Source organism: Festucalex cinctus, chromosome 3 (assembly GCF_051991245.1).
Source record: "Festucalex cinctus isolate MCC-2025b chromosome 3, RoL_Fcin_1.0, whole genome shotgun sequence".
Classification (NCBI taxonomy): Eukaryota; Metazoa; Chordata; class Actinopteri; order Syngnathiformes; family Syngnathidae; genus Festucalex; species Festucalex cinctus.
The window spans coordinates 26,406,680-26,431,018 of record NC_135413.1 but is presented as its reverse complement, the minus strand read 5'-3'; the positions used below and the strand labels follow the sequence as shown (position 1 = coordinate 26,431,018).

The window sequence follows — 24,339 nt, the reverse complement described above, 5'->3', positions numbered from 1 at the left end:
TTCATGTCTCTCAGATAAAACCTGTTTCATCTAGCCCTCTGTCCCCACCTGTGCCGCCACCGCCAGCTCCTCTCATGATTGATGGACATCCCGCCTACACGGTACGCCGCCTCCTGGACGTTCGTCGCCGCGGTCGCGGCCTCCAGTATTTAGTAGACTGGGAGGGTTACGGACCAGAGGAGCGCAGCTGGATCCCTGCTCGCCAGGTCCTGTGCAAGTCGCTGATCCGCGACTTCCATCGTGCCCATCCTGGTCGCCTGGGCCGTTCTGCACCTGGTGGTGCTCGTGGGGGAGGGGGTACTGTCAGGCCTGCGGGCCCAGCCCGCTGAGTGTGCGTGTGTCTTCCAGGTGTGGTGCATTGGAGTCAAAGCAGCAGGTGTGTCCAGTTAATCAGCAGCCTACTTAAGCCAGCCTCTGACTCCACCACACCGCCAGATCGTCACAACTCCTGAACGAGTTTGTACATCCAGCTAGACCTTGAAATCAACTTTTACTTACCTTTCCTGACTCGCATTTCTGTCCTCCTTTTCAGCCTGTCGTCCTGCCCGCAGACCCTGACCTTGACACACGCCTCGCCTACCAGAACCAGCCCCCAGCACCCAACGGACTGCAACCACTTTCTGGCCGTCCACTATTGCAATAAAACTTTGCCAACTCATTCCTTTTGTTTTTCTGCATTTGGGTCCCCACCCCGCACCGGAACCGTGACATCTAGTGTTCTGTATCATGACTTAAAGCATGTCGACTAATTTATTGTATGCATCTTACTAAATCTTATAACAGCGATTTGCGATTTATTGTACTGAATTATAGCGTAACTTATGGAAATTGTGTTCGAATATTGTAGCATGTATCTCGCTTTACTGTATGGTATCTTATTGTAATGTATAGTACCGCAACATTGCAATGTGTACAGTACAATGGTTTTTTGTTTTTGTTTTTTTAAATGTTTTCTTTTACATCTTATTTTACTTGATAATAATTTAGCATTGTAGCTTAGCATACAGTTTAACAATGTATCATATATATATTATTCTCGTGACATAGCACAGCATAATGCATCGTAGCAAACTGTATAACAACGTATCACAATGCGTGTCTTGTATTTTCGTAAAGTACCGCAACACAATGCATCATAACATTAGTTAGCAACTTAGCATACTATCGTAACATACTGCATATTTTAACGCATCATAACGAATTGTATAACATTGTAATTTACGTGCATATACCGTACCTTAGCATATTGTATCATAATCGCAATTTAGCATATGACGCTATCATCCCGACGGTTGCTTTTTTTTTTCTTTTTTTTTAACAACTTTAATTTCCTGCATTTGGTCCCCTTTCAAACAACTCACTTTGACGTCAGATCATTTGTCACAGCAAGAGCCATAAAAAGATATTCTGGTGGAGAAAGTGTGCTGATAAGGCAAATCTGTAAACACTATCGCACAGATCAGAGAAGACGATGGGGAGTGAGTTTGGTTTTTAGTTTTGTGGATCACGTTCATATACATTTGAAAAAATTGAGCATAAAATTTCTCTTTTTTTTTTTTTTATCTCTAGTGCCTCAACTGGCTTTTATTCCATCCAGTAAACATCCCCATCACGTTTCTTCCTGGCGAGGAATGTTTTCTGTTCGGACATCAAAAGAACGAGCACGGCGAATGAACGATGAAGATCTCGCTCTCCTCCCCTCTCGTGTCATTCGGGGTCACTCGTGCTCATTTCCTCCCTAAGAAGCGGCGTTATGAGGTGGGATGAGTGCGGGATGTTTAACTTGGATGCCGCATCTGTCTGTCCGCCAGTTTAAAAATAATAATAGCAGACTTGCGCAATAACACAGCCAGAAAGATCAAATAAAATTACACAAATGAAACAGCAATAATTCCCTGTGTGCCCAAATTTGGGTTCAACTTCAATATGCTTTTTTTCGCTCACAATTCTCAACTGATGTGTATCCAAGAAAGAACAAGGCTGATTTGAATGGTTACAAAGTCGGAATTTTCAACAGACTTGCTTCAAACTTGGAAGGATTATTGCGCTGTATTAAAAGAGTTGATTTTTGAACACATACATGGAATATTTGAAGGTCACACATGGCAGATTAACCCTTTGAGCAGAATAAACACAAAACCTGCCAGACAGATTCCTGGCTGCGAGCGTTATGTAACCACACTGCATATGTTTTGGGAGTGTGTTTCATTACTTCATTAAAATGATGACTTTTGTGGAAAATATAAGATTTGACATTTCTCTTGAAAATGTAGTCATTCTTATCTTGAAAACATGCTACTTTTTTTTTTTTAAACTGACTTATTTTTTCTTGAAAGCATACAAATTTTTATGTAGAATATATTATTTTCTTCTCAAGAATACACAACTTCTAAGATTATAGTCTTCTCGAAAAAAAAACAATATTACTTTTAATAAACTTTTAAGAATCTCAAAACCTTTTGACAATATCATGAAAAAAACAAACTTTTTTTCTTGTAAGATGTGATTTCCCGAAAATACGCGACACTATTGATGTACAATGACTTTATCTCCAAATGATATGACTTCTTATCTCAAAAGTATACACATTTATTCTCTTGAAATTATGTTTTTTTTTCTCATACATATGACTTTTTCACAAATATAAACATTTCATATAGAAATATGCTACTTTATAACTTGAAAATATGCATTTTTATCTGGCAAATGACTAGTTTCTCAAAATATTTTTTTCCCCCACAAAAAAACAGAACTTCTTGACTTGATATTTTTGAAAATGCAAAATATAAAACATTTGTCTCTTTTTTTAGATAAAAAAAACACAAAAAATATTAATTTTGATTTTAATATTTTAAGTGTCTGACTTTATTTTCCTTGAAAATATACTTACTTCTTTTTCATGACTACCAGTATTATTATTTTTTCAATTAAAAAGGTTGTTTGTTTTGTCAAAAATACAGTTTATGATTATTCTTGCCAGATTTTTGAAGATGTACTGAATGTCCTTTTTATTTTTAGTGACTGGGGACTTCTTAGCTCTATTACTTTTTGTCACCAGATTACAATTTTCCCCCCAAATTACATGACTTCAATCTTTCTCTTTTCAATGTGGCCCTCATTCTTACCAAAGAACTATCTGAGCTTAATTAGCTTGCCTTTTCTGCGAGCATGTACGTGATTTGTAAACACCGCTGAGTGAAGAGAACATCATTCCGTAAACACCTCGGACGTTTTCATTTCATCTTTTGACTCGGGCATGCAAACGCCGTTGTAGCGATTGATAACGTCAACATGGAGACGGAGAGAACATCCAAAAAAGGGGAACGACGTTTGCTTGATTGACTCTGTAATTGACTGACAGGATTCCTGATGCTCTGACTAATGTGAAACATGACTGTTTACATGGAATAAAGAGAAGGCTTGGATATTTCAGTAACCATAAACACAAAATCCTGAGCTTGATTTTTATCAATGATATTCCTGTACTTGGTTGTAATCATTTGAAAGGGAGAAAATTGCAATGTTGCACGCAAAGAGGTAAAAGCACCAATAAACGATAACTTGGAAAAAGAGTCCAAAGTGCCGGGAATGAGGGTCCACCAGGAAGAAAAATGTGTTTTTAGTCACAGGAATAAGAATTCTATTGGTTGACGCTTGGTGCACGTGAAATGTAAAGACTTGTGAGGGGATTTATAGGTTGCGTGTGCCACTTTCTTGGGAATTCTCATGCGATGTGTGTCTGGGTAATGTGACGGATTCTCCCATCACACTTTTACGATATGAGCCTGGCGTGCCGAGCACGGACCGTGCTGGTGAAAAAGTCGTCCACATTTTTTCCTAGTTGTGTCATTGGACGAAAATTCAATAAATTGTTTATTGTTTCAATAAAACTGACTTTGCTTGGAAGTGACTTTTATGACGTCTGGAGCAAGTAGGAAGTCCTAACCTGGAGGAATAAAGTCTTGATATGAACTCAATAAGAAGCCTCTATGCTGTATATCAAAGTACAGGTCCTGGGATTCGCCCCAATTGACGGGTGAAAACCAAAATGGCCGACCTCCTACAGCCATGAGTCCTTGAGACTTTTAAATTATGCCCTGATATGTGTCCACCCAATTTCTTGTAGTTCTCACCAGTTTTTCATTGAGCGTCACTAACTTCCTGATCGTTTTGAAGTGTTGTTTTCAGGCCTGCTTAAAACACATACAGCAAATCTTCACCAGGATACAGCTGTTGGCACGTCATGACTGCATGCTTGCCGTCCCTCATTCTGAAGAACAAGACGTCTCCTCACTGTTTTCCTGACAGGAGAGGGAGATATTCTGTATCAGTGCAGGAATGGACACAGGCAAGGAAAACAGATGCCGGGGCAAAAGAGGAGAGAGAGAGAGAGGGAGGGAGAAGTAATGAAAGAAATAGAGAAGGGGAGGGGAGCGCTCGTTTTCCTTCCCCACGCCTCTCTCCTGTTTTAAGACGAGCCCAAGTTAAAAGAAATCAAACCACCGCAAGAGAGCAGAAGAGCAAGCATGAACGACATCAAGTTAGCCCTGCTCGGAAGTCCAGGAGCTGGAAAATCAGGTAAGCTTTTCATTTCATTTGTTTATTTTTTTAAAAATGGGACAGAACATTTTAATGAACATTTACAAATGTAAATATGTGCAGGATTATAGTCGTTTGACTAATGTGCATTCCTTGTCCCATCGACAGGAAGGTGCCCAAAGTGGGATAAACAATGCCATGAAAAATAAATTTTTCAATTTTATTTTTCATTTGATCATTCTTTATTTGGTAGATTTGAGAACTTAGAACTTATTGAATGCTGATTACTTTTATTTATTTGTTCATATTTTTTAGGATGTACAATTTAGTTTCTTTTAAATTATTATATATTAAATGATGATAAATATTACCCACTTATATTTTTATTACATTATTTTAGGGTCTGTTTTTTTTTTAACTTACTTTTTATTATTTTGTTGCTAATTTCATAATGTATTTAAAGTATGTACACATATTTAAAAATATTTTTAATCCAGTAAATTAACCACTTTTGTTATATATTTTAATTCTTATATTTTATTATTGTATACTGACCCCTATTTTTTATTTATTTATATAATTTTTATTTTATTTTATTTATAATTTATTTGTCATTTCATTTATGGAGGGAGAAAATGGCACCCTGTATTCCGTCTTGTATTTTCATAATAAGGTTAAACTAGTATGCACTCATTTATACTTAACTGTTATTACCAGTAAGCTGACTCAAACTACACAACAAACTAAAATCCTATTGACAACCACCACACTCAGCAACATGTGAAGGTCAAAATATTAGGAACGGTTCTCATTATGGTGCAGTGCAAAAACACCTGCCATAATGAAGGGCTTATTAAATGAACGGCTCGTTAGATGGTGCAGGTGTGCCTAATGTTGTGTCCACAGACCATAGCTCAGCACTTGAGCTTGCTAATTGAAAGTGATGCCCTGCAAAGCCGCAAAGTTGGCCCACAAGAAAAAAAAAAAAAGGGAAAAAAAGCTGACAGGCCTTCCAGTCGCCTCTTTCATGTGAGGCTTGGCTTTCACCCGCACGCTCGCAGCGACTGTTGGCACCGTCTTGACGTTCATTCTCCACCACCCTTAAATCCTTTCACAGACATGAAACCACCCGGGCACCATTAACGATCCTCATTGTCTCTTTTTTTTGTCCACTTTGTCCAGCTGTCCTCGTGCGCTTCCTGACCAGACGCTTCATCGGAGAGTATGCGTCCGACACCAGTGAGTTGACAAAAGTTTGAGAAATAAAGCAAATCCCAGTAAGAGGAAAAAAAAGACAAACTTGTTAAATAAAGTAATTTCCATTTGCCTTTTCAATAAGTGAACAGAAAAAAATAAGATTTTCTGGCACAAGCATAAAATCAACAATAAATGCGCAACTCAAGCAAAGTATGAAGTTTGGCAGCATTTCAACTGATCTTTCAAGATCCACAGACTGTTCTGAAAAAGACACAAACCACCCCTTAACTTTATATTCTACTTACTGTCGCCATCTAGAGGGATCTGTTCATCATTACAGTTGATTAGGTCAGAAAGGTCCGATTTTGTTTGGATAAAAAAAAAAAAGTCTTGTCGAGTACAAAAATGATCAGAAATTGCACTTTATTTTTAATACATAATAAATGTCGCGGATGACTTCACCGAGCTTGGAGAACTGCAACCATACGTTTCTTTCAGGAATTTCATGTGCAGGCTGAAGTATGAGAAGGAGCGCCATCTTGCTGAAGAATTTGCCCTCTCTTGTGGTTTGGAATGTCATGAAAGAATTTGTTGATACTTCAGGCTGTTGATGTTGCCATCCACCATGATGTAACCGCAAACCACGATTGTGATTGTTTTCTTTGTGAATCGTGGTTCATCCGGGTTCCAACAAGTCCTCTGGGATATTTGGGTGCAGTTTAATGGATGATTCATCAGAAAAAATCCATCTTTTGCCAATTTTCCACTGTTTCCACTTTCTGCAGACTGCGGGCTTTGGCAAATAATTATTATTTTTTTGTATTTTGTTTAATGCTGGTTTATGGGCATTAACTCGCCCATGGAGACCACTGTGTGAGAAAATTTGACAAAACAGTCCTCTAGAACGGTTGTTTTCTTTGACGTACTTGACAATTTTGTCCTCGAAAATACAGATATTATGTGTGGGCTTTACCAAGCTGTGAACATTAGGAAAGATTTTGATTGATTCAATTTTAACCTGGTTACCGCAAAAATGCCTGCAAATTAAAAAGACCACTTTACTAGTCTGTAACAAGTTACTGATTAGAAATAGTGACATGCCATTTTAAATTAGCCTACTACGTCTTTATGAGACACTAATTTCTATCGTTTGTTTACGTCACTGCAGATTCTCTGTATCGAAAAAGGCTGTCCATCGACGGCAGGCAGCTGAATCTGGAGGTGTTTGATCCCTGTTCACAGGTACCACATCGGCCATTTGTTTTCAATGTTAGCAACTAAGCTTGTTACGCTCCATTCTTGTACGCTATGTTAGCTTAACATCGTTGTTTTGCCTGACTTCATGGCGTCACCTCAGAGGCATAGAGTACACCCTTCCATCTGCTTCCGTCTCCATCATTGCGGTGGTTGAATCTTGCTATATCATCTAAGTACTATGTTAGCTTAGCATCCTTGTTTGTTACTTTCAATTTCACATGCTATATGTTAGCTTAGCATCTTTTGTTTTGCATCATTTCCTGGCGTCACTTCTGCCTCGAATGGACTTAGCAAAAGCAACTAGTTCATTTTCATTTTCCAACGTAAACTCCAAATGAAATTGAATATTCCAACACTTGATTTTCAGGAGTTAGATGCCAAACCTCAACCAGAACATATTTCATGAAATTGGGTAAAAAACCTGCCAAGTGGACGAGACCCAGGCAGTTTTCCAAAGAGAGGATTGAACATGTTCTAAAACGCTTCCAGCCTGGAAGGAAATCCTTCTCGCTGCGTTTCAGATTAGCAGACCTGGAATTGACCTTATCCATCCACAACTTCATCAAGCAAGGGAATCCGAGGCGACCAACGCGAGTATCCCAAAGGCCATGTGCTTCCTCTTTGAAGACAAGAGATGCATAAACTTACAAAAAAAAAGGGTTTTATTAAAATGGCCTCAAGCTCTGTGAACATTGTCCCATACCGTGAAGTCAGTGAAGTCAGAGCAATTTTACAATTTTGCTGGCCTTCCTGAATATTACCCTGAAGGTTACACAAACAGTGGGGGGGACACAACAGGAGGTTAGTTTTTCGAGGATGAAAAATCATATTAAGGTTAATATGAAACAATGGTAGCAGTATATGTTAATCAGCGACGGTTGAATCGAGGCAATTGAACTTGATCTTGCTTGTTCACTTGCCTCAATTCAACCTCTGTGGACAAGGGCCACTAATTGTCGTTAAAGAAACCGCATCTGCAAATAATTTGCGCGTAAACATGGATGCACACAACATTATGGAGCATATCCGAGTCTACTCGAATGCTAATTGTTGTTAACGACATCTGCACTTAACATAAAGGCCTCTTTCATACTGCACACCGGACGTGACAAATGCGTAGCTCCCCGCAACATAAACACGATTGCACACAATGTGGAGTGAACATGTCAACGCTTACTACAATAGAATATTATGTAGTATAACTACATGTACACAATATTGTGGAGTGATGTCAGAGTTTACTACAGTAGAGCGCCAAATGTCATGAAAGACACAATATCTACAAACTGGATGTAAAAAATAAATAAATAAATAAGTGGCAATGCTCTTCAGAACACAAAAATGGACGCACACAACATTGTGGAACAACAACATGCAAATAGTTGTTAAAGACACCATAATTACAAACCTGAGACAGAAGTGTTAAGACGCCACACTTAAATGCATCGAAGAAGCTAGTTAAATCCCTCTGTAGGTGCCCCTGTTTTGGCTAGCAAATGTGTTGAAATTACCTGATGTTTTGTGCCATCTATTTGTCAGCACTCGGAGGCCCGGTGCATATTGGAAGAACCGGTGGCGTGGGCAGACGGCTTTGTGGTGGTCTACAACATCAGCGACCGCACTTCCTTCCTTGACGCCAAGAACATCCTGCGGCAGATCCGTGAGGCCCGTCAGCAGAACCAATGCAAAGGGTCAGAAACCCTGTGCCCCACTCTGACAATCAAAACTCATTGGATTATTTTTTTCCGTCTAAACTAAATCAAAAGTGGCTGTTTCCTTTAAAATCCATCGTGTTCCATGACATACCACAATGAGCACTCAAGTTGATTTAAATACGTTACCTAAAAGATTATGGTGTCTTCTGTCTTGTCTTTCCTGCAACAAGGTTCCACAATAAGGAGTTAAACGTTTTAAAACAACAACAGCGCGTGCTTAAAAGATTTAGAGAACATTAAGAAAGCACCGTCCTACTTCCTTTGAAGCTGCCCACATATCCTCTTGCCGGGATTGCTGGTTGGAATGCTGCCGTTCCCCCAGCCCACTGACTCTTGATGTATTGATTTTATTTTAGAATCAATCATGCGCTATTCACAGAAAAACTCAATTATATGCTTCTTTTATTTTTTTAACTCATTGAAATACCCCCAGAGATGTGACAAAATTACAATACTAAAACCATACAGATCTGTGCATTACGTGGTTCTAGTAATGTGATTCGCTGGTTAAAATGTCAGCGACTCAGAAAATAGAGAAATATCAGTTACTTTAATTACCTTTCTGAGTAACTAATTACTTTTACAAGGCAGTAACTGCGTTGCTAACGCGCTGATCTCGAGGCCAGAGAATTTTGTGGGTGATTTGTTTGTTTTGCCGTTTAACTTTAAAATGTCCAAATGCGCTTCACAGCAATAATTCTCCATGACTCTTGACGGTGCGTTTCTTTTTCAGGGAGCCGCTGGGCGTCCCCGTGTGTCTGCTCGGCAACAAGCAGGACCTGTGCCACGCCCGGCAGGTGCGCGAGGAAGAAGGCCGCTGCCTGGCGCAGGAGAACCGCTGCCACTTCCAGGAAGTGTCGGCAGCCGAGAGCTACCAGGACATCGCCAGCCTCTTCACGCAGCTCATCAGGCAGATGATGGAGCACCTGAAGTACCGCGCCGACCGCCGTCGCTACAGTGGGTCCAAGTCCATGGCGAAGCTTATCAACAATGTGTTTGGAAAGAGGAGGAAGTCGGTGTGACCAAGGGATCACTGACCTTTGGAGAGACGTTTGCAAATGAAACGAAAGGAAAATGGCATCTGTGCCTTTACGCTCAACTGAATATACGAGATTTTAATCTTATGTTCACATTATTCTTGTTTATATTTTGTGTTATAGAACACTTCATATTGTTTGTCATGTTACAGATGCAGGTAGGTTTTAATTCATGTAAATAAAGTGACACATTGTAGTGCCAGTAACAAGGCACGTGTTGTACATGAGTTTCCTCTGCTGTATTAAAAATGATATTAGGGCCACGTCGCATGTAGACGGCGTATTTAACTCGGACCAGTGTTCGTTCTCCAAAATAGTTTTTGACTGCTTAAATTGTTTCATATAAATCCCAACATGAAATGTGGGTTCATTGCCCATTCACGAAAGCTTCTGAAAGATTGCTTGTCTCGAGACTGACTGGCAACTCTGCGTTTTGCCTTAAGTTAGCTATAGCTTTTCATCCAAACAACACATTTGAACGCGCCACACAAGCTACACAAGCTACCATTCTGGCCACTAGATGGCAGCAAAGACGTAAAAGCAGCTTTTTGACTCCACGTCTTGTTCATTTACACAATTCACAACAATTACAGCTGATGAATGAAGTCAACACGACGGGAAACGTACGAATATTGAATTATGAATTATGTGGTGACGTACCACGTCACACACACATTTGTAGGTGACGCTACGGTAATGGAAGCTAACATAAAGTTGCTTTGACGTTTTTTTTTTTTTTTGTTTTTTTTTTACACCGCTTTTGAGTAGACATCTATTTTGATAAGTGTCCGAACAGGACCTTTTTTCACCCCTTTGTTCATCATGGCCGTTAAGATTTGGAGACGAAGGAAGCTGTCGCAAAGACTTGTGGGTAAGTGCCAATGCTCACTATCGCTTACTTTTCTGAGTTGAGTAAGCAATACTGTATAAATAAGTCAGTCAGTCGTCTTCAATGTAGCTTTGAAACACACGAGTGTTAGTAGCAACTAATTTGAGCGTTGCACTCAAATCAATTTATCATTTACAATCTTTATTTATTTTTTTAATAAAACGTTAACATTTCCTGGGATATAATAAATGAATAATATAAACGTATTAAAGCTGAAAATAATTGTGAAAATAATACTAATCATGGACAGTTTGTACTGGCGCTTTAATTATTAAAGTGTATGTAATACTGAAAACCTTTAATACTTAAAAAAACAAACATTTTCTACTCTAAAACATATTTGTAAAATACGTTGTGTTTTCTTAAAAAATGCTGTTACATAATTGAATATAAAGTAAAGAAAGACAACTAAAAAACAATAAAATAGTAATAAATCAATCAGTTCAATAATAAGAATAATATAGTCATCAAAATGTTTTTTTCAAACATTTTTAAATAAAATAAATATTATGAATTATAATTTTCATACATAAAACTGAAATTAATAAAACAAATCACTAATAAAATAATAATAAATAATAAAAGCTTTAAAAAATATAAAAAAAAATAATATTTTATTATTTGAAAAACCAACATATACTAAAACACGTCATACATTTCATAATACATAAGAATTCATTTTCTTTTCTAACTCATAAAAATAAAATCCTTTGGAAAATCTCCTCTTGGATAAACACATCAAAGATCCGCCCACTTGCCGTTTGATTGACATGTAATTTCAGGGACTGGCTGCTGCACAAACCAAGATGTGGTAAAAACAAAACAAAACATGCATTTAATGCAAAACTATCACCCCTTTTCCCCCTATTTTCTCCATAACACTATGGTGGTGTTTCTAATTTAAGTCCCTTCATGTTTCTTCCCCTTCAGCGTGATGTTTTTCCTCCAGACAAGATGGAGACGGCGCCTCCAAGCGTGGCCTTGAAGCTTCAGGTCAGTGCTCTTATTTGGCCCCCGTGAGGAGGAAGAATTGCTTTTGGCTCCGCTGAGGACAAGCCCGTCGACCACGGGGGGATTGGACGGTTGGCGGGACGCGGCGCCAGCCAATCAGGAGGGCCATCGATCAGTTCCCCTTAATCTCACAGCTGGTGAGCACATCCTCCGTCGCGCCAATCTCACAACTCTGCAGCGCAGACAGCAAATTGGATGACTTCCAAAAGACGGGAATCTTTATCGAAATGGATGCGGCCAAATCAAGATTGTAGCAGCGTCTTTTTCTCTGTCCGGAGCAAAATAGTGTCTTTTTAGGAAAATTCAGCCCCTGGTGCCTTTTTCACTTAGCAACATGGTAGACAAAGAAGCACAAATAGTCTCGAGAAACCATGCCACAAAATAGGAAGTCTGCCAGCCATTTTAGAGTTATATTCCAGGTGCCCTCCAAAACTAAACTTATAGAGATTTTGTTGGATCTTTTGTTACTAAGTTTGGAGCATGGATACCAGACAGATGGACGGCGCTAACTTGCAAAAGAGTTTTCATTATTACATGCGCAGCACGGTGGCAAAGTTTACTGACTCATCAATTCATCAGTTGCACATCTCAGAATTTTGGGAAAAGTCATCAAAAAGCCAGTTCCGCTATGCAACATGAAATTCTGGGAGGCATTTTATATCATGAGTAGACCCACAAAAAAAGGTCTCATGCCTAAATAGACGGAAAAAAAAAAAAAAAGCAGCCATTTTGACTTGAAGCGGCTATTTTAGATTCATTCTGAAGGTTCTTCAAAATCAGCTTTATAACAGTTTTTTTTTTTTTAGGATTGTTACAAAATGTTGAGGGGCGGGAGGGGTCGACTAAAATGACATTGATTCATCGTGTGACAAACAAGCAGCTGCTTTGAGGTGAGCTCACTAAACATGGTCTATATTCGTCGTTGCCCTTTGTTTTCGCCCCACCGAGGACACGAGCAGATGGCCAAAAAGCTTTTTCTATTTCCACTGGCTGCTAATTAGCGCGCTAACCTCAGCTCACCTTTAATGTCAGCAGTGCAGACAGCTCTTAGCGCAATTAGCCTAATGGCGCCCCTGCGTCTCTGAATAGGCCGCCATGCTAAGCTGCCGCCGTGTTGGCAGTAGTGGGAAGTAATACGGTTACTGTACTTAAGCAGATTTTTGCCAGTATCTGTCCTTTACTTGATAGGTATTTGTACTTTGTTACTCCCACTTTGTTACTATTTAGCTTCTGTTCATTTCAGAATCTGTACTTTTTTTTTACTTTTACTTAAGTATCTACAGGAATTTAAAAAAGTAAACACAAAGCTTGTATACCACCAGTCTTTTACTTTACTACTTTTACTCAAGTACAGAGTGCAAGTACTCTTGCCAACTGTGCGTGTTGGCTTGCGTTCATGCACGTCAAAATAATGACGCAGCATCCATTTGTCACGGCCAGGGTGATTACCGGGAGAAACTATTTAATTAGGCGCATTAATAATGCAGCTAATTAGCTCTCGTGTGGGGCGCAAACGATGATGAGGGGAGCAAAACCGGAGCTGGGCTTGCACCTCATCAGCTGATTAATTAGCGCGCCGATGGTTGAGCGCCTTGACGGCCTACATGCGATCAGATGAGAGGCCGCATAATGAGAGTACAGTGGGTCGATGGTGCTGGTTAATTAGCGCGACCTGATCCGGGGGCCATGTTGTTTACGCCGCGGCGTCTAATGAGCTCGACCGAGAGGCTGCATGGCATTCGTCTGACGTGAAAATCATTGTCATGTTCCAATAATCTATCTGCAGGGGCTAATAATGCACTCAATGGTAATGATAAGTAATGACCTCAGCATACTTTGTCCTATTTAGAGTCTTGACTCATGAATAAAACGATCCAAAGCGCGCCTGTGGGTCCCAAGGCTGTTAGGGAGTCCAAGTTGCTTTATTTAATCAGGTTATGTAAATTTTTTAGGAAGTGTTGCAGTGTGCCGCCACATCCAGCAGATGGCACTGTGTTGAAAAAAGCCTGACAGAACTGTAAGGGAATGATTCAACTCTCCCTGTTCAACTCAAGTTGCCATTAGTTGGTGTGGCAGGCGGATATCCATTTTTTAATTGGTCCTGGTAGTCATAGCCCAATGAATTCTGCCTAGCAACAAGGTGACTTGGAGTTCGTGAAATTAGACAACAGAGATGAACAAAACAAAAACTTAACTCAATATGAATCATGTACTATTTTCCCTCTCTTCTAAAAATGCAGACATATTTTGATTTTTTTAAATTTAATTTTATTATGAATTTTTTTTTTCCAATTCAAAGGGATGGTGCACCCCCTCTCCAAACCAACACAAAGCCATCAAAAATGAATAAGTGGCATTCAGATTTTGAGGATTCTTCCAGATTTCTATTCCACTCCTAATCTCACGCATCAATTTATGGAGGGCAAACTCTGGTGCGCACTGGGGCGTTACTGTCAAGCAAACATTAGATTGATTTCCTAGTGTGTACTAGAATACACTTATTAAATGTGCACCAATGGTGGCTTTTATGATGTGCATAAGAGTTTTTGAAGTCCTCACCATATTTTAGGAATCGCTGCACGCCTTGAGAATCTCAACCCAGTTGACGCACCCCCTCTCCACTGCACACCAGGGTTATTAATAGTTTTGGAATTTTCGTTATAGTTGATTTTTATCTTGTTTTATTTTTTATTTTTTAAACATAGTTTTAATTAGCTTTTAGAGTGGGTTTGTTAGTTTTTATTACTTTGTAAGTTTTTTTTTAATTAATTGCCAGACATTATAACAATAATTTTAGTTTAGTTTTGTAAACGTTAAATGTAGTTAAATTTTTAATCAAATTGTTATTGCAATTAAAATTCGAATTAATATTTAATTAAAAAATAATGTTAGTTTTTCTTTTTATTTTAACATTTATTTTATTTTTTGTTAATTCATTAGTTTTCATGAACTAATACAACCTCGCTGCATCCACTCTCGCTAAACTTAACACTGCCTGTTTACAAATTGTGTCGAATCATGCAAACATGATCAAGTGCAGTTCAAATTTTGAGCCTTCTACGAGACCGCCATTACGCTATTAATCTTGCGCACCCCCTGGAGGACACCCACACACCCCCTGGGCGATACACACACACACCGCAGTTCATATTCCGCTGGTCACTTTTTTGCGTGACGCTGTCCACTAATGTGCCGCCAGCAGCCCAACAGTTGATCGTCTGTGGAGCGCGGCGTTGATGCCAGGGCGCCCCGGAGATAATTGCTGTCCTTGGAGTTGAATAAGCTCATTCTAAAGCACCTCAGGCCGCGGCAGTCCTGGTGTGTGACTGCATATTGAATAATTGATTCAGGGAGGGGGGCTGTTGGAGGGGGTTACTATCAGAGCTGAGCATAATGACTTCATATAATTAGACTGAGAGAGTGAGAGAAGGGGAAGAGAGAGAGGTAAAGTTCTAGAGGGGGTGGAGGATGGATGCATTGCACAAAGCGGCAGGCTCCGCACATGAAGTAGGAATGCTTGAGCACTGACATCAGCTCAGATAAGACGCAACATTCGGAGGAGGAGGAGGCGGAAGAGGGGAGCTGGTGATCTCCCGCAAAATAACAAACGGCAGTGGACGCGTGCCGCTTCGCCTCCTCCGACTGAAGCTACTTCCACGCTTGACAAACTTTTTTTTTGGGAGATTTGATTGCTTCCCGGGAGACTAGAGTGGAAACAGTGTGGTGCTTGGAGAGGAGGATGGTGCTGGACAAGGAGGACAGTGAGTGATTATCTCTTAATGCTTGTTTCATGGAGGCTAGCGTGGTCATCACTGGATTAGTTGCATGGAAGTTCACTGTATTCGTTAATGAATAAACTGCACCCTTAAATTAGGCGTCTTTGCGTGAGTTACGTCTGTAATATTTTCCGAGGTGTTAAACTGTGATGAGTAAATGAGAAGCGTCTTGGCTTCTACAATGGTGACATCAGAAATTACTGACATGATAAAGCTGCCTAAAATGTTCAGAAATCAAATTTGGAAAATCAAATTGCCGAATGGAAATTTATTTCCATGTAAAGTGGAACCTTTAGTCAAGTCAAAATAGTATCAATAAATTTTTTTTTAATCTTAATTAATCGCATAACTTCAATAGTTAACGCATGATTAATCGCAAATTTTATATCTGTTCTAAAAGTACAATAAAATATTTTATACTCTTGTTAACACAAAAGTGGAAATAAAATATGGCTGCATCCTTTAGTCATTGATACAATAATTTAATAATAATTCATAAAATTGAGTTAAAATTAAAACGATGTACTGTACTGTAAAAAACAAGTGTGATATTGATTTGTGTTGGTCATTTTTTTCTGCCACTATATGGCATAATTGCCATTTTTCTTTTCATATTAAGAGCTATCTAATCTTTAACATGAAGTAACTTGTGTAGTACTGCACATTTTTAAAATTGTAAAATACAGCTTGACCCCAGTCTCCACGGCTATATATGCATTATTATATTAAATTTATGACTGCAAAATTTTGACGTGGACATGTCTGCTGCGTTGCGACTGGAATTCCCAGAGTACAGGCTTTCAAGTAGGGGCAGTCCAAAAAAATAAATAAAAATAGTGGCGTTAAAGTAACTTTAAATTAACGCACTCATTTTGACACTTAAGTCAATTGCCATATCGCATGATGTCACTGAGGACCTCTGCAAATCCAGCGAAGGACCAGCTCAGTCAGTAAGGATTTCTTTGGCTTTTTGTAATGTTAAACCTGTATGACAACAAAGTGTAATGATAATCACTGGAGCACAAACGGAACGTATTGAAACTTGGAAAAGCCTGTCCTGGCTGCTCAGTAAAATATGGCTTCCATAGCATGGGGAAAAGAAAATGTATGGCGATAATTAACAGGAAAGTAGTACACGCTTTTTGTCCTTTTGGACGAGGGCCATTCTGTGCTGACTATTCAATGAAGAGCAAAATGTCTCGCTCCACCTCATACAGCCTCTTTGGTGTACCAAAACTTTCCTAAAGTGAGTCCAACTCTTTCCTGCCTCGTGTTCCCTAGGCGTGTCCCTGGTGTCCCTCCAGTCCAGAGAGAAGCCTCGAGGCTGCGCCGGCTGCAACGGGAGGATCAGGGACCGCTTCATGCTGCAAGCGTTGGATCGTTACTGGCACGAGGACTGCCTCAAGTGTGCCTGCTGCGACTGCCGACTGGGCCGAGTCGGCTCCACCCTCTACACCCGAGCCAACCTCATCCTCTGCCGCCGGGACTACCTTAGGTACCATGGCGTGCCCAAGCATTCACTGCTTTGAGTAGATGAGCCTACATCAAGACCAAGACTTTGAGGAGTTGACACTAAGGGCTCTATTACAGTGACTGGTACAAGTCCGGCGTGACGTGTATTCTAAATCTGCGCAGAGGCATGTTAGACTGGGTGTTGGTAATAATTTCACACACACGTCTATATAAGGTCCCACTCTTTACAGTCCATGTCAGAGGACAAACCTACCTTGAAGTCCAAGGAATGTTTTGAGTCAGGACCAAGACTTTGGGGAGTTGAGAGCAGGTCATTACTGAGACTTTAGAGTTGACACCAAGACCAGGACTTTAAGGTGTCGAGGCCAAGTCAAGGTCGATTCTTTAAGAAGTCAAGAACAAGTCTTTGAGAAGTTGAGTCCAAATAGAGACCAAGACTTTGAGGAGTTGACATTAAGGGATCTATCTCAGTGACTGCTACAAGTCCAGCGTGACGTGCATTCTAAATCTGCACAGAGGCATGTTAGACTGGGTGTTGGTAATAATTTCACACACACATGTCTATATAAGGTCCCACTCTTGACAGTGCATGTCAGAAGACAAACCGAGCTTGAAGTCCAAGGAATGTTTTGAGTCAGGACCAAGACTTTGGGAAGTTGAGAGCAGGTCATTACTGAGACTTTAGAGTTGACACCAAGACCAGGACTTTAAGGTGTCGACACCAAGTCAAGATCAATACTTTAAGAAGTCAAGAACAAGTCTTTGAGAATTTCAGACCACGTAGAGACCAAGACTTTGAGAAGTTGACGCTACTGGTTTTATTTTGGTGACTGGCGCAAGTCCCGCGTGACACACATTCTAAATCTGCGCAGAGGCATTTTAGACTGGATGTTGGTAATTTCACAGATGTGTGCAAGCTGGCGCTGCGGGTGTGAAAACACGACTGTGAGGAAGATGCACCAACCACTAGCACACCGTGCCACCCGATCCGCAAAACAACTAAATCAATTTTCTCCATGTTTCCGAACCTTCAAAAGAATCCTTTCACCCCCACTTTTAGAAGCAGAAAACCATCGCTAATCATCATAGCACGTTTAGCACTATCTATTATGGGATGCTGGTTGTTTCCCGGACGACTCCACCGAGACTTATTTGGGGGAAATAACGAGCTCAGCGGTCAGCTGCACACCTCCTGATTCGCCGAGCTCATGTGCTGTCGGGCCTGGCGCGCACTCCATCTGGATTTGCTGGCCGCTAAGTCGCTCATTAGCCGTACGCCGCACTTAGCCCAGCAAAAAAAGAAAAAAAAAGAAAAAAAAAGCCCCCTTTGACGGTTAAATTGGCACCGTCGCCTCCTGCTTTCCTCGTCATGGGCCCGGCCCGGAGCCCTTTGAAGAGCGGGATTAGAACCATGTGATTTCTTTTAATTGGACCATTAGCGGAGAATTAGCATTGAGCCGCGTAGCCTCGTTAAAAAAAGGGGGCAGAGGGAACAGAGCCCACCAGGTGCCTGCTGCTCGTTAGATGAGAACGTGGCGGTCGTCACCGCTCTTTGTGTTCCCGAGAATGGACGCTCGCTCGCTCGCTCGCTCGCTCGCTCGCTCGCTCGCTCGCTTGTTGACCTTCTGCTGCATGCTGGGACTTCACGAGATAGAGGCCTATCTTCACGTGTGGGGTTCCAATGTGTGTTTATCTTCGCGTGCAAAAGCAGCGGCGGTGACGCCACCAATGAGTCACCGCAATAGAATTTGAAACCGTAATATATCATAATGACGACCTACTTCTGTCCTCCTTAGCAGTTCAAAGCTTGTCAGATAAACAAGACGTGATTTAGGGTTTAATAGGTCCACTGTAAAAAGGATTTTTTTTAAGATGAGGAAGATTTTTTTTGAGGAGGGTGGCGTTGGAGTTAGTATTGTAAAGGGGGTTAGCGTTGTCGTTTATGGTTAAGGTTTGTGTTAAAGGTTAGGGCCTCACCTGCTTTTGAAAAAGAAACCTCTCCTCACATAAACTCGTCGCCCCAGTAATACAAATCTTAAATTCCCGCTTTATGAAGTGTGAAGTTCTGTGATGGTTTGCAGTTGAGCAATTAAGATTGTGGCTGACCTGAAGGTGTTTTTTATTTTTTTTTTTCCTGTTCAGGCTCTTCGGCGTGACGGGGAAATGCGCCGCCTGCACGAAGCTGATCCCCGCCTTCGAGATGGTGATGAGGGCGCGGGACAACGTTTACCACTTGGACTGCTTCGCCTGCCAGCTCTGCCGCCAGAGGTTAGATTAGCATGCTGGCTAGCGTAGCAAACCACACGTGTCACTTGAGGGAATTGTAATTCGGATCTGGTTAAATACCTTTTATGTTGGTACTCAGGAATCCGTCACGTATGATGAATCCACTGATTAGCTTTGCTAGCGTAGCATAGAGATGTGGGATGGTCCTCAGAGAGGTGTTTGAGTTCATGTTGTCTGTTTCTTCGCAGGAAAACTGAAAAAAAAAAAAGTCATTTGAATTTGTTAATTTACAATAAACTCCAATTAACCACTAAAAACTTTCAATTCCCTCCCTACCCCCGCACACCATGCAGGTTTTGCGTGGGCGACCGCTTCTTCCTGAAGAACAACATGATCCTGTGCCAGCTGGACTATGAAGGCGGCCATCTTAACAGCAACGCGGAGAGGTCGTCACAGTGACGGGTAAATGAAACAGGCCACGTTATGTTTTTTCTTTGATTTTGGAGGTTAAAATGGACAAGATGGGACAGGTCATTCATATACTGCCCTAAGCCAGCTGGGATAGGCTCCGGCACCCCCACGACCCTAGTGAGGAAAAATGGTTAAGAAAATGGATGGATGGATGGATGGATGGATGGATGGATGGATGGATGAAATATTGTTGATTATAATACAAGGCTGCTCCTATTCCAGCGTGCTCTGAAGTGGTCACATTCTTGCTTATTTCAGGTGAAGAAGAAGACGAATGAGAACTATTTTGGATCCTCTGCAGCTCGTTTTTCGAACTTTTCGGAGGTGAAATGTTTGCAAAGAGACGACGATGTCAACACACGGTCGCAAACTAAAGGAGCGAGCACTTAAAGGATGTGGCTCTCCGGCTTTGAGAGTCCAATGTGGACATGCTACCAAGTCCTCCTCTAATACATAATGTGATTTTTTTTTTTTTTTTTTAAATAAAAAATATTTAATGGTGAACTTGCACGCAAGGAGCGACAAACAAATGGACCGAGGACAATCAGCTGATTCCTCATCACCACCAAAGATGGTTTCACGTGTGCTTTTTTTTTTTTTTTTCTACTCCAGTGAATGAATGCTATCAACATAGTTTAGCTAATAATAAGTATGATGTATTTGTTATTTAACGATCATTCGTGTGCCGCAAAACTAATGTTTCCATGTCAGAAAAATACAAAATGCTGTTTTATTATTATAAAATGGTGATATAATTAAACACAAGTCGTTTTTTAGTCATGATAATTCCACCAGAATATTATTTTACTTTTAAAATAAAATTTATAAATGGTAAATCACTTAATATTTAGATATATAAGTAGTAAATTAAGAGAATATTTTCTTTTTCAAATAAAAAAGGAAATAAATCTAGAAATGTAATTTCAACTTTTTAAAAAAAAAAAAGTACTAATTTGAGCATATATATAGCATGATATAATTATTTTTAATATAAAACAAAGGCGGGCGGCACGGTAGTCGAGTGGTTAGCACGTCCGCTTCCCAGTTCTGAGGTCTCCGGTTCGAGTCCAGGCTCGGACCTTCCTGGGTGGAGTTTGCATGTTCTCCCCGTGCCCGCGTGGGTCTTCTCCGGGTACTCCGGTCTCCTCCCACATTTCAAAGACATGCATGGCAGGTTAATTGGGCGCTCCGAATTGTCCCTAGGTGTGAGTGTGGATGGTTGTTCGTCTCTGTGTGCCCTGTGATTGGTTGGCAACCAGTCCAGGGTGTCCCCTGCCTACTGCCCAGAGCCAGCTGAGATAGGCGCCAGCACCCCCCGCGACCCTTGTGAGGAATAAGCGGTCAAGAAAATGGATGGATGGATAAAACAAAGGCATTTTTAAAACTCTCTTTACTAAATTAAGAGGATATTTAATTTGTAAAATAAAGTGAAATGATTCGAAGAATACGACAACCATAAAGATTAGAAAAGGTAACTTGTATCGTAAATTAAAAAAATAATGTTTTTATAAAATATATTTGAAATGCAATAGTTTTATTTTTCTTAATTTTCCAATTTTACATGTCTGGCGTCATCTTGTGGCTGAATCGCGCCATCGCAACCAGCGGCGCACTTCCGGTTCTAGTAGGAAATCCTATCAATCAGCCGAAAAGCAACATCAACTAGGAAGGAAGGAGACGACGCGTTTCATTTCTAAACCATAAAATACTCGGTGGGTCGACGGGTGCCGCCATGGTGATGTCCACCTTCCAGAAGGTGACGCTGGCCACGTGCCTCGTGTTATGCGTGGCACTGCTGCTTCCCAGGATGTTATTGTCTCGCGGGAGGAAGGATGCTAGCGGTGTCGAAGGTGCGTCGCTTATCGAGCCACTCACGGGGCTTCTTTTCCGTGCTAAAATGTCAACGTGGTAACCCTCGATTGGTTGAAATAATCGTGAAGTTTGTTTAATTTTATTTAATTTAAAGGAGGTAGAAAGCAGCGATGGTTGAACGTCCTTGTAGTTACACTCTCCTCCCTGAGGAGGAGGGGTGGCGCCAAAAACATAAAACATTCAGAAACACGCCTGACTCAATATTTTGCCTTGCCTTTTTTTCCCCACATTAAAATAAAAAACGTTGAAGGATGCAGTTATTTTCTATTGATTATTTAATTACATTTATTAAAATAACATTTAAGGATACAGGAAAGATTCTTTTAATATAGCAATTTGAAGATTTATTTATTCTTTACTTTTGATTAGGGGTGTTAAGAAAAATCGATTCGGCAATATATCACGATATTACAGCTCGCAATTCCTGTATCGATTATGTGGCCGAATCGATAATTAAACATCAATTTTTGATGGGAATAGACAACAAAAAGTCTTACTTGGGGTTAGGGTTCACACTTTGAGCATGGAGGAACATTAAAACTTAATATTTTATTTTAATGCTGTTCAAACATGAAACAGATTGAAACCTGTTTGTTAAATACAGTGTTGAAATTTCAGTTAAATACATTATCATACAAATCTTACAGTGTACATGTACATGTTGTTTACTAAATTAGAGTTAAAAAAAAAATTCTCAATAACTCTCTTACATATTCATATCGGGATTAATCAAATCGACTCGTGACCTATGAATCGTAATACGATTGAATCGCCAGATACTTGGCAATTCACACCCCTACTTTTGATATTTACTTTTATAATGCAAACTTATACTTTCTTTTCTCCATCCATTTTCTTAACCGCTTATTCTATTTATTTTAATTTTTGGTTATATTTTCTACAGTATAAATCAATGCTGTATAATAACATTCATTATTTTGTATTTAGGTTTGAGAATTTTATGTATTACTTTTATGAAATTTGTATTTATTTTATTTTCACTTTTTTTTGCATTATAGAATTTTATTATAGTCAATTTTTTTTTAAATATTCTCATGAAATATTTTACACTTTATTTTTCCCCCAATCATATATTAAATGTACTATTATAGTCAGATTTTTTTTTTAATGCATTTTTGAAACTTATGTCAGTACTTCATAGAATCAAACAAAACAAAAATCAGGGGAAACAAACAATTTTGAAGTCATATGTATATAATAAATATGACTGAATGATACTTTTGAAATGATTTTAATCATGTGTATATATGTATTGAGGAAGTGGTCTTACGTGTGTAGGAGGTCATTTCCCACCCATGGTGCACCGTCACATGGCCCCAGAAGGCCGAGGCCAGAGGGTGGCGGCCGGTTCGGGCCCCTCCTCCAGAGCCCACAAGGCAGAGAGCGTCGTCGCCCGGGCCAAAGGAGCGGGAGGCGGGCTGGGAACGGCAGCCAAATCCAACCTGGCGGGACAAATCATTCCTGTCTACGGATTTGGCATTTTACTCTACATCCTTTACATCCTCTTCAAGGTCTGTCACTCAATGAGCGTGTTCCAAATGTGCTCTTATCTGTCACGTGAATGCTGAAGTTGTAAAAAAAAACATTTCTTCTCTAATTTGAGGTGCTGATGTGTGTTTGTGTGTGGTCAGATCACATCCAAGGGGAGCAGTCAGCCTCCATTGGGCAGATTCTCCTCAGTGCGCTCAGAGAACAAAAAGCGGAAGATCAGTGAGTCACTTTACCTACTAACTAAGCAATCCCTATTATTAAACTCCTAAAACATGTCATTTAATCTTCAGCCGACTTTGAGCTGGTTCAGCTGCAGGAGAAGCTGAGGGAGACGGAGATGGTGATGGAAAATATCGTTTCAAACGCTCACCACAGCCCTGACAGGTGCGAATAGAAAGCCAGCGCTAACATGCTAATGATAGACACAAAGCTAAATGCGTGCGCGTGTGTTGTAGTAGCAGGAAGGGAGTCAACGTGGACCAGGAGAGTCTCCTGCAGCAGCTGACAGAAATCACTCGCGTGATGCAGGAAGGTCAGCTGGTGGAGGGCGTGGCAACACCGAAGAAAAAACACCAGGGACCATGGGAAGAAGGTACGCAAAGGCTAGCACGGATTGACAGAACAGCTGAGATGACGAGCGTATATATGATGAAACTAACCGTGTTGTGTTCGACCTCAGATGAACAAGACTTATGGGACCGCCCCCGCTGCTGCTGTCAGCATTCTCCTTGCGGATCGCAGACACGAGCCAGAGAAGACGACGGGTCCGAATGGGTGGAGAACATTCCCGCAGACTCACGCCAAGATGACGAACCGAGTGCCGGTTCGGGAGGTAAGGAGGACCCGGACACAGAGCGGCAGGAGGTCCACCTGAGCGAGAAGGAACGTGAGCGCGACGAGGAACAGATCCAGCTGGGCGCGCCCGAGGAGGAGCTGGCGGGCGTGCTGAAGGAGCTGGAGCTCACCTTGAAGATGACGTCGGTCGTGCAGCGAGAGAAGATGGAGCGCCCGGAGACGCCAGCGTTGTCCGGTGGCGGACCCGTCAGACGACGGAACAAGAGGAGAAGCAAGGAGTCTCAGTGACTCTTGATTGGACGGATTTCGTTTTGCTTGTGTGGGAACTTTGGCATGCATGTGCCCAGAATTCTGCATGGATTTCACAATCTTGGACTTCTTTCACTTCATAGGCAAAAAAAAATAGAAAAAAAAATCTTAGCAATAATATATTCTGTGTGCCCCAGATAGTCTTAACACGGTATTCTGATTAATATTGTGTTTGTGGAATAAAAGTTAAGCATATTAATCAGTTTTCATCCATCTCAGGGGTTGTTGGCGGAAATTGGCAACACAGTTGCTTCGGGCTC

At 40.7% G+C, this 24,339-nt stretch overlaps 3 protein-coding genes across 4 annotated transcripts; all 3 read left to right on the top strand.

Annotated features, from left to right (window-relative positions):
- Window positions 1-4,447: 4,447 nt before the first annotated feature.
- rerglb (RERG/RAS-like b) lies at window positions 4,448-10,033 on the top strand. The gene is made up of 5 exons (XM_077517148.1): window positions 4,448-4,578; window positions 5,722-5,778; window positions 6,905-6,978; window positions 8,533-8,684; window positions 9,442-10,033. Exons 1-5 carry the CDS (start codon window positions 4,527-4,529, stop codon window positions 9,728-9,730), a joined length of 624 nt encoding a protein of 207 aa, XP_077373274.1. The 5' UTR covers window positions 4,448-4,526; the 3' UTR covers window positions 9,731-10,033.
- Window positions 10,034-15,083: 5,050 nt separating this feature from the next.
- On the top strand, window positions 15,084-20,367 carry LOC144016754 (rhombotin-1-like). Its single transcript, XM_077518076.1, has 5 exons — window positions 15,084-15,406; window positions 16,703-16,916; window positions 19,037-19,162; window positions 19,474-19,582; window positions 19,850-20,367. Exons 1-4 carry the CDS (start codon window positions 15,385-15,387, stop codon window positions 19,577-19,579), a joined length of 468 nt encoding a protein of 155 aa, XP_077374202.1. The 5' UTR covers window positions 15,084-15,384; the 3' UTR covers window positions 19,580-19,582; window positions 19,850-20,367.
- Window positions 20,368-21,143: 776 nt separating this feature from the next.
- ric3b (RIC3 acetylcholine receptor chaperone b) lies at window positions 21,144-24,278 on the top strand. 2 transcript variants are annotated; one of them, XM_077517143.1, is made up of 6 exons: window positions 21,144-21,441; window positions 22,763-22,995; window positions 23,116-23,194; window positions 23,266-23,359; window positions 23,434-23,567; window positions 23,655-24,278. In XM_077517143.1, exons 1-6 carry the CDS (start codon window positions 21,324-21,326, stop codon window positions 24,056-24,058), a joined length of 1,062 nt encoding a protein of 353 aa, XP_077373269.1. In that variant the 5' UTR covers window positions 21,144-21,323; the 3' UTR covers window positions 24,059-24,278. The 2 variants fall into 2 exon arrangements, with proteins under 2 accessions (XP_077373269.1, XP_077373268.1); XM_077517142.1 differs by having other exon boundaries at window positions 21,147-21,441; window positions 23,431-23,567.
- The last annotated feature ends 61 nt before the right edge of the window (window positions 24,279-24,339 follow it).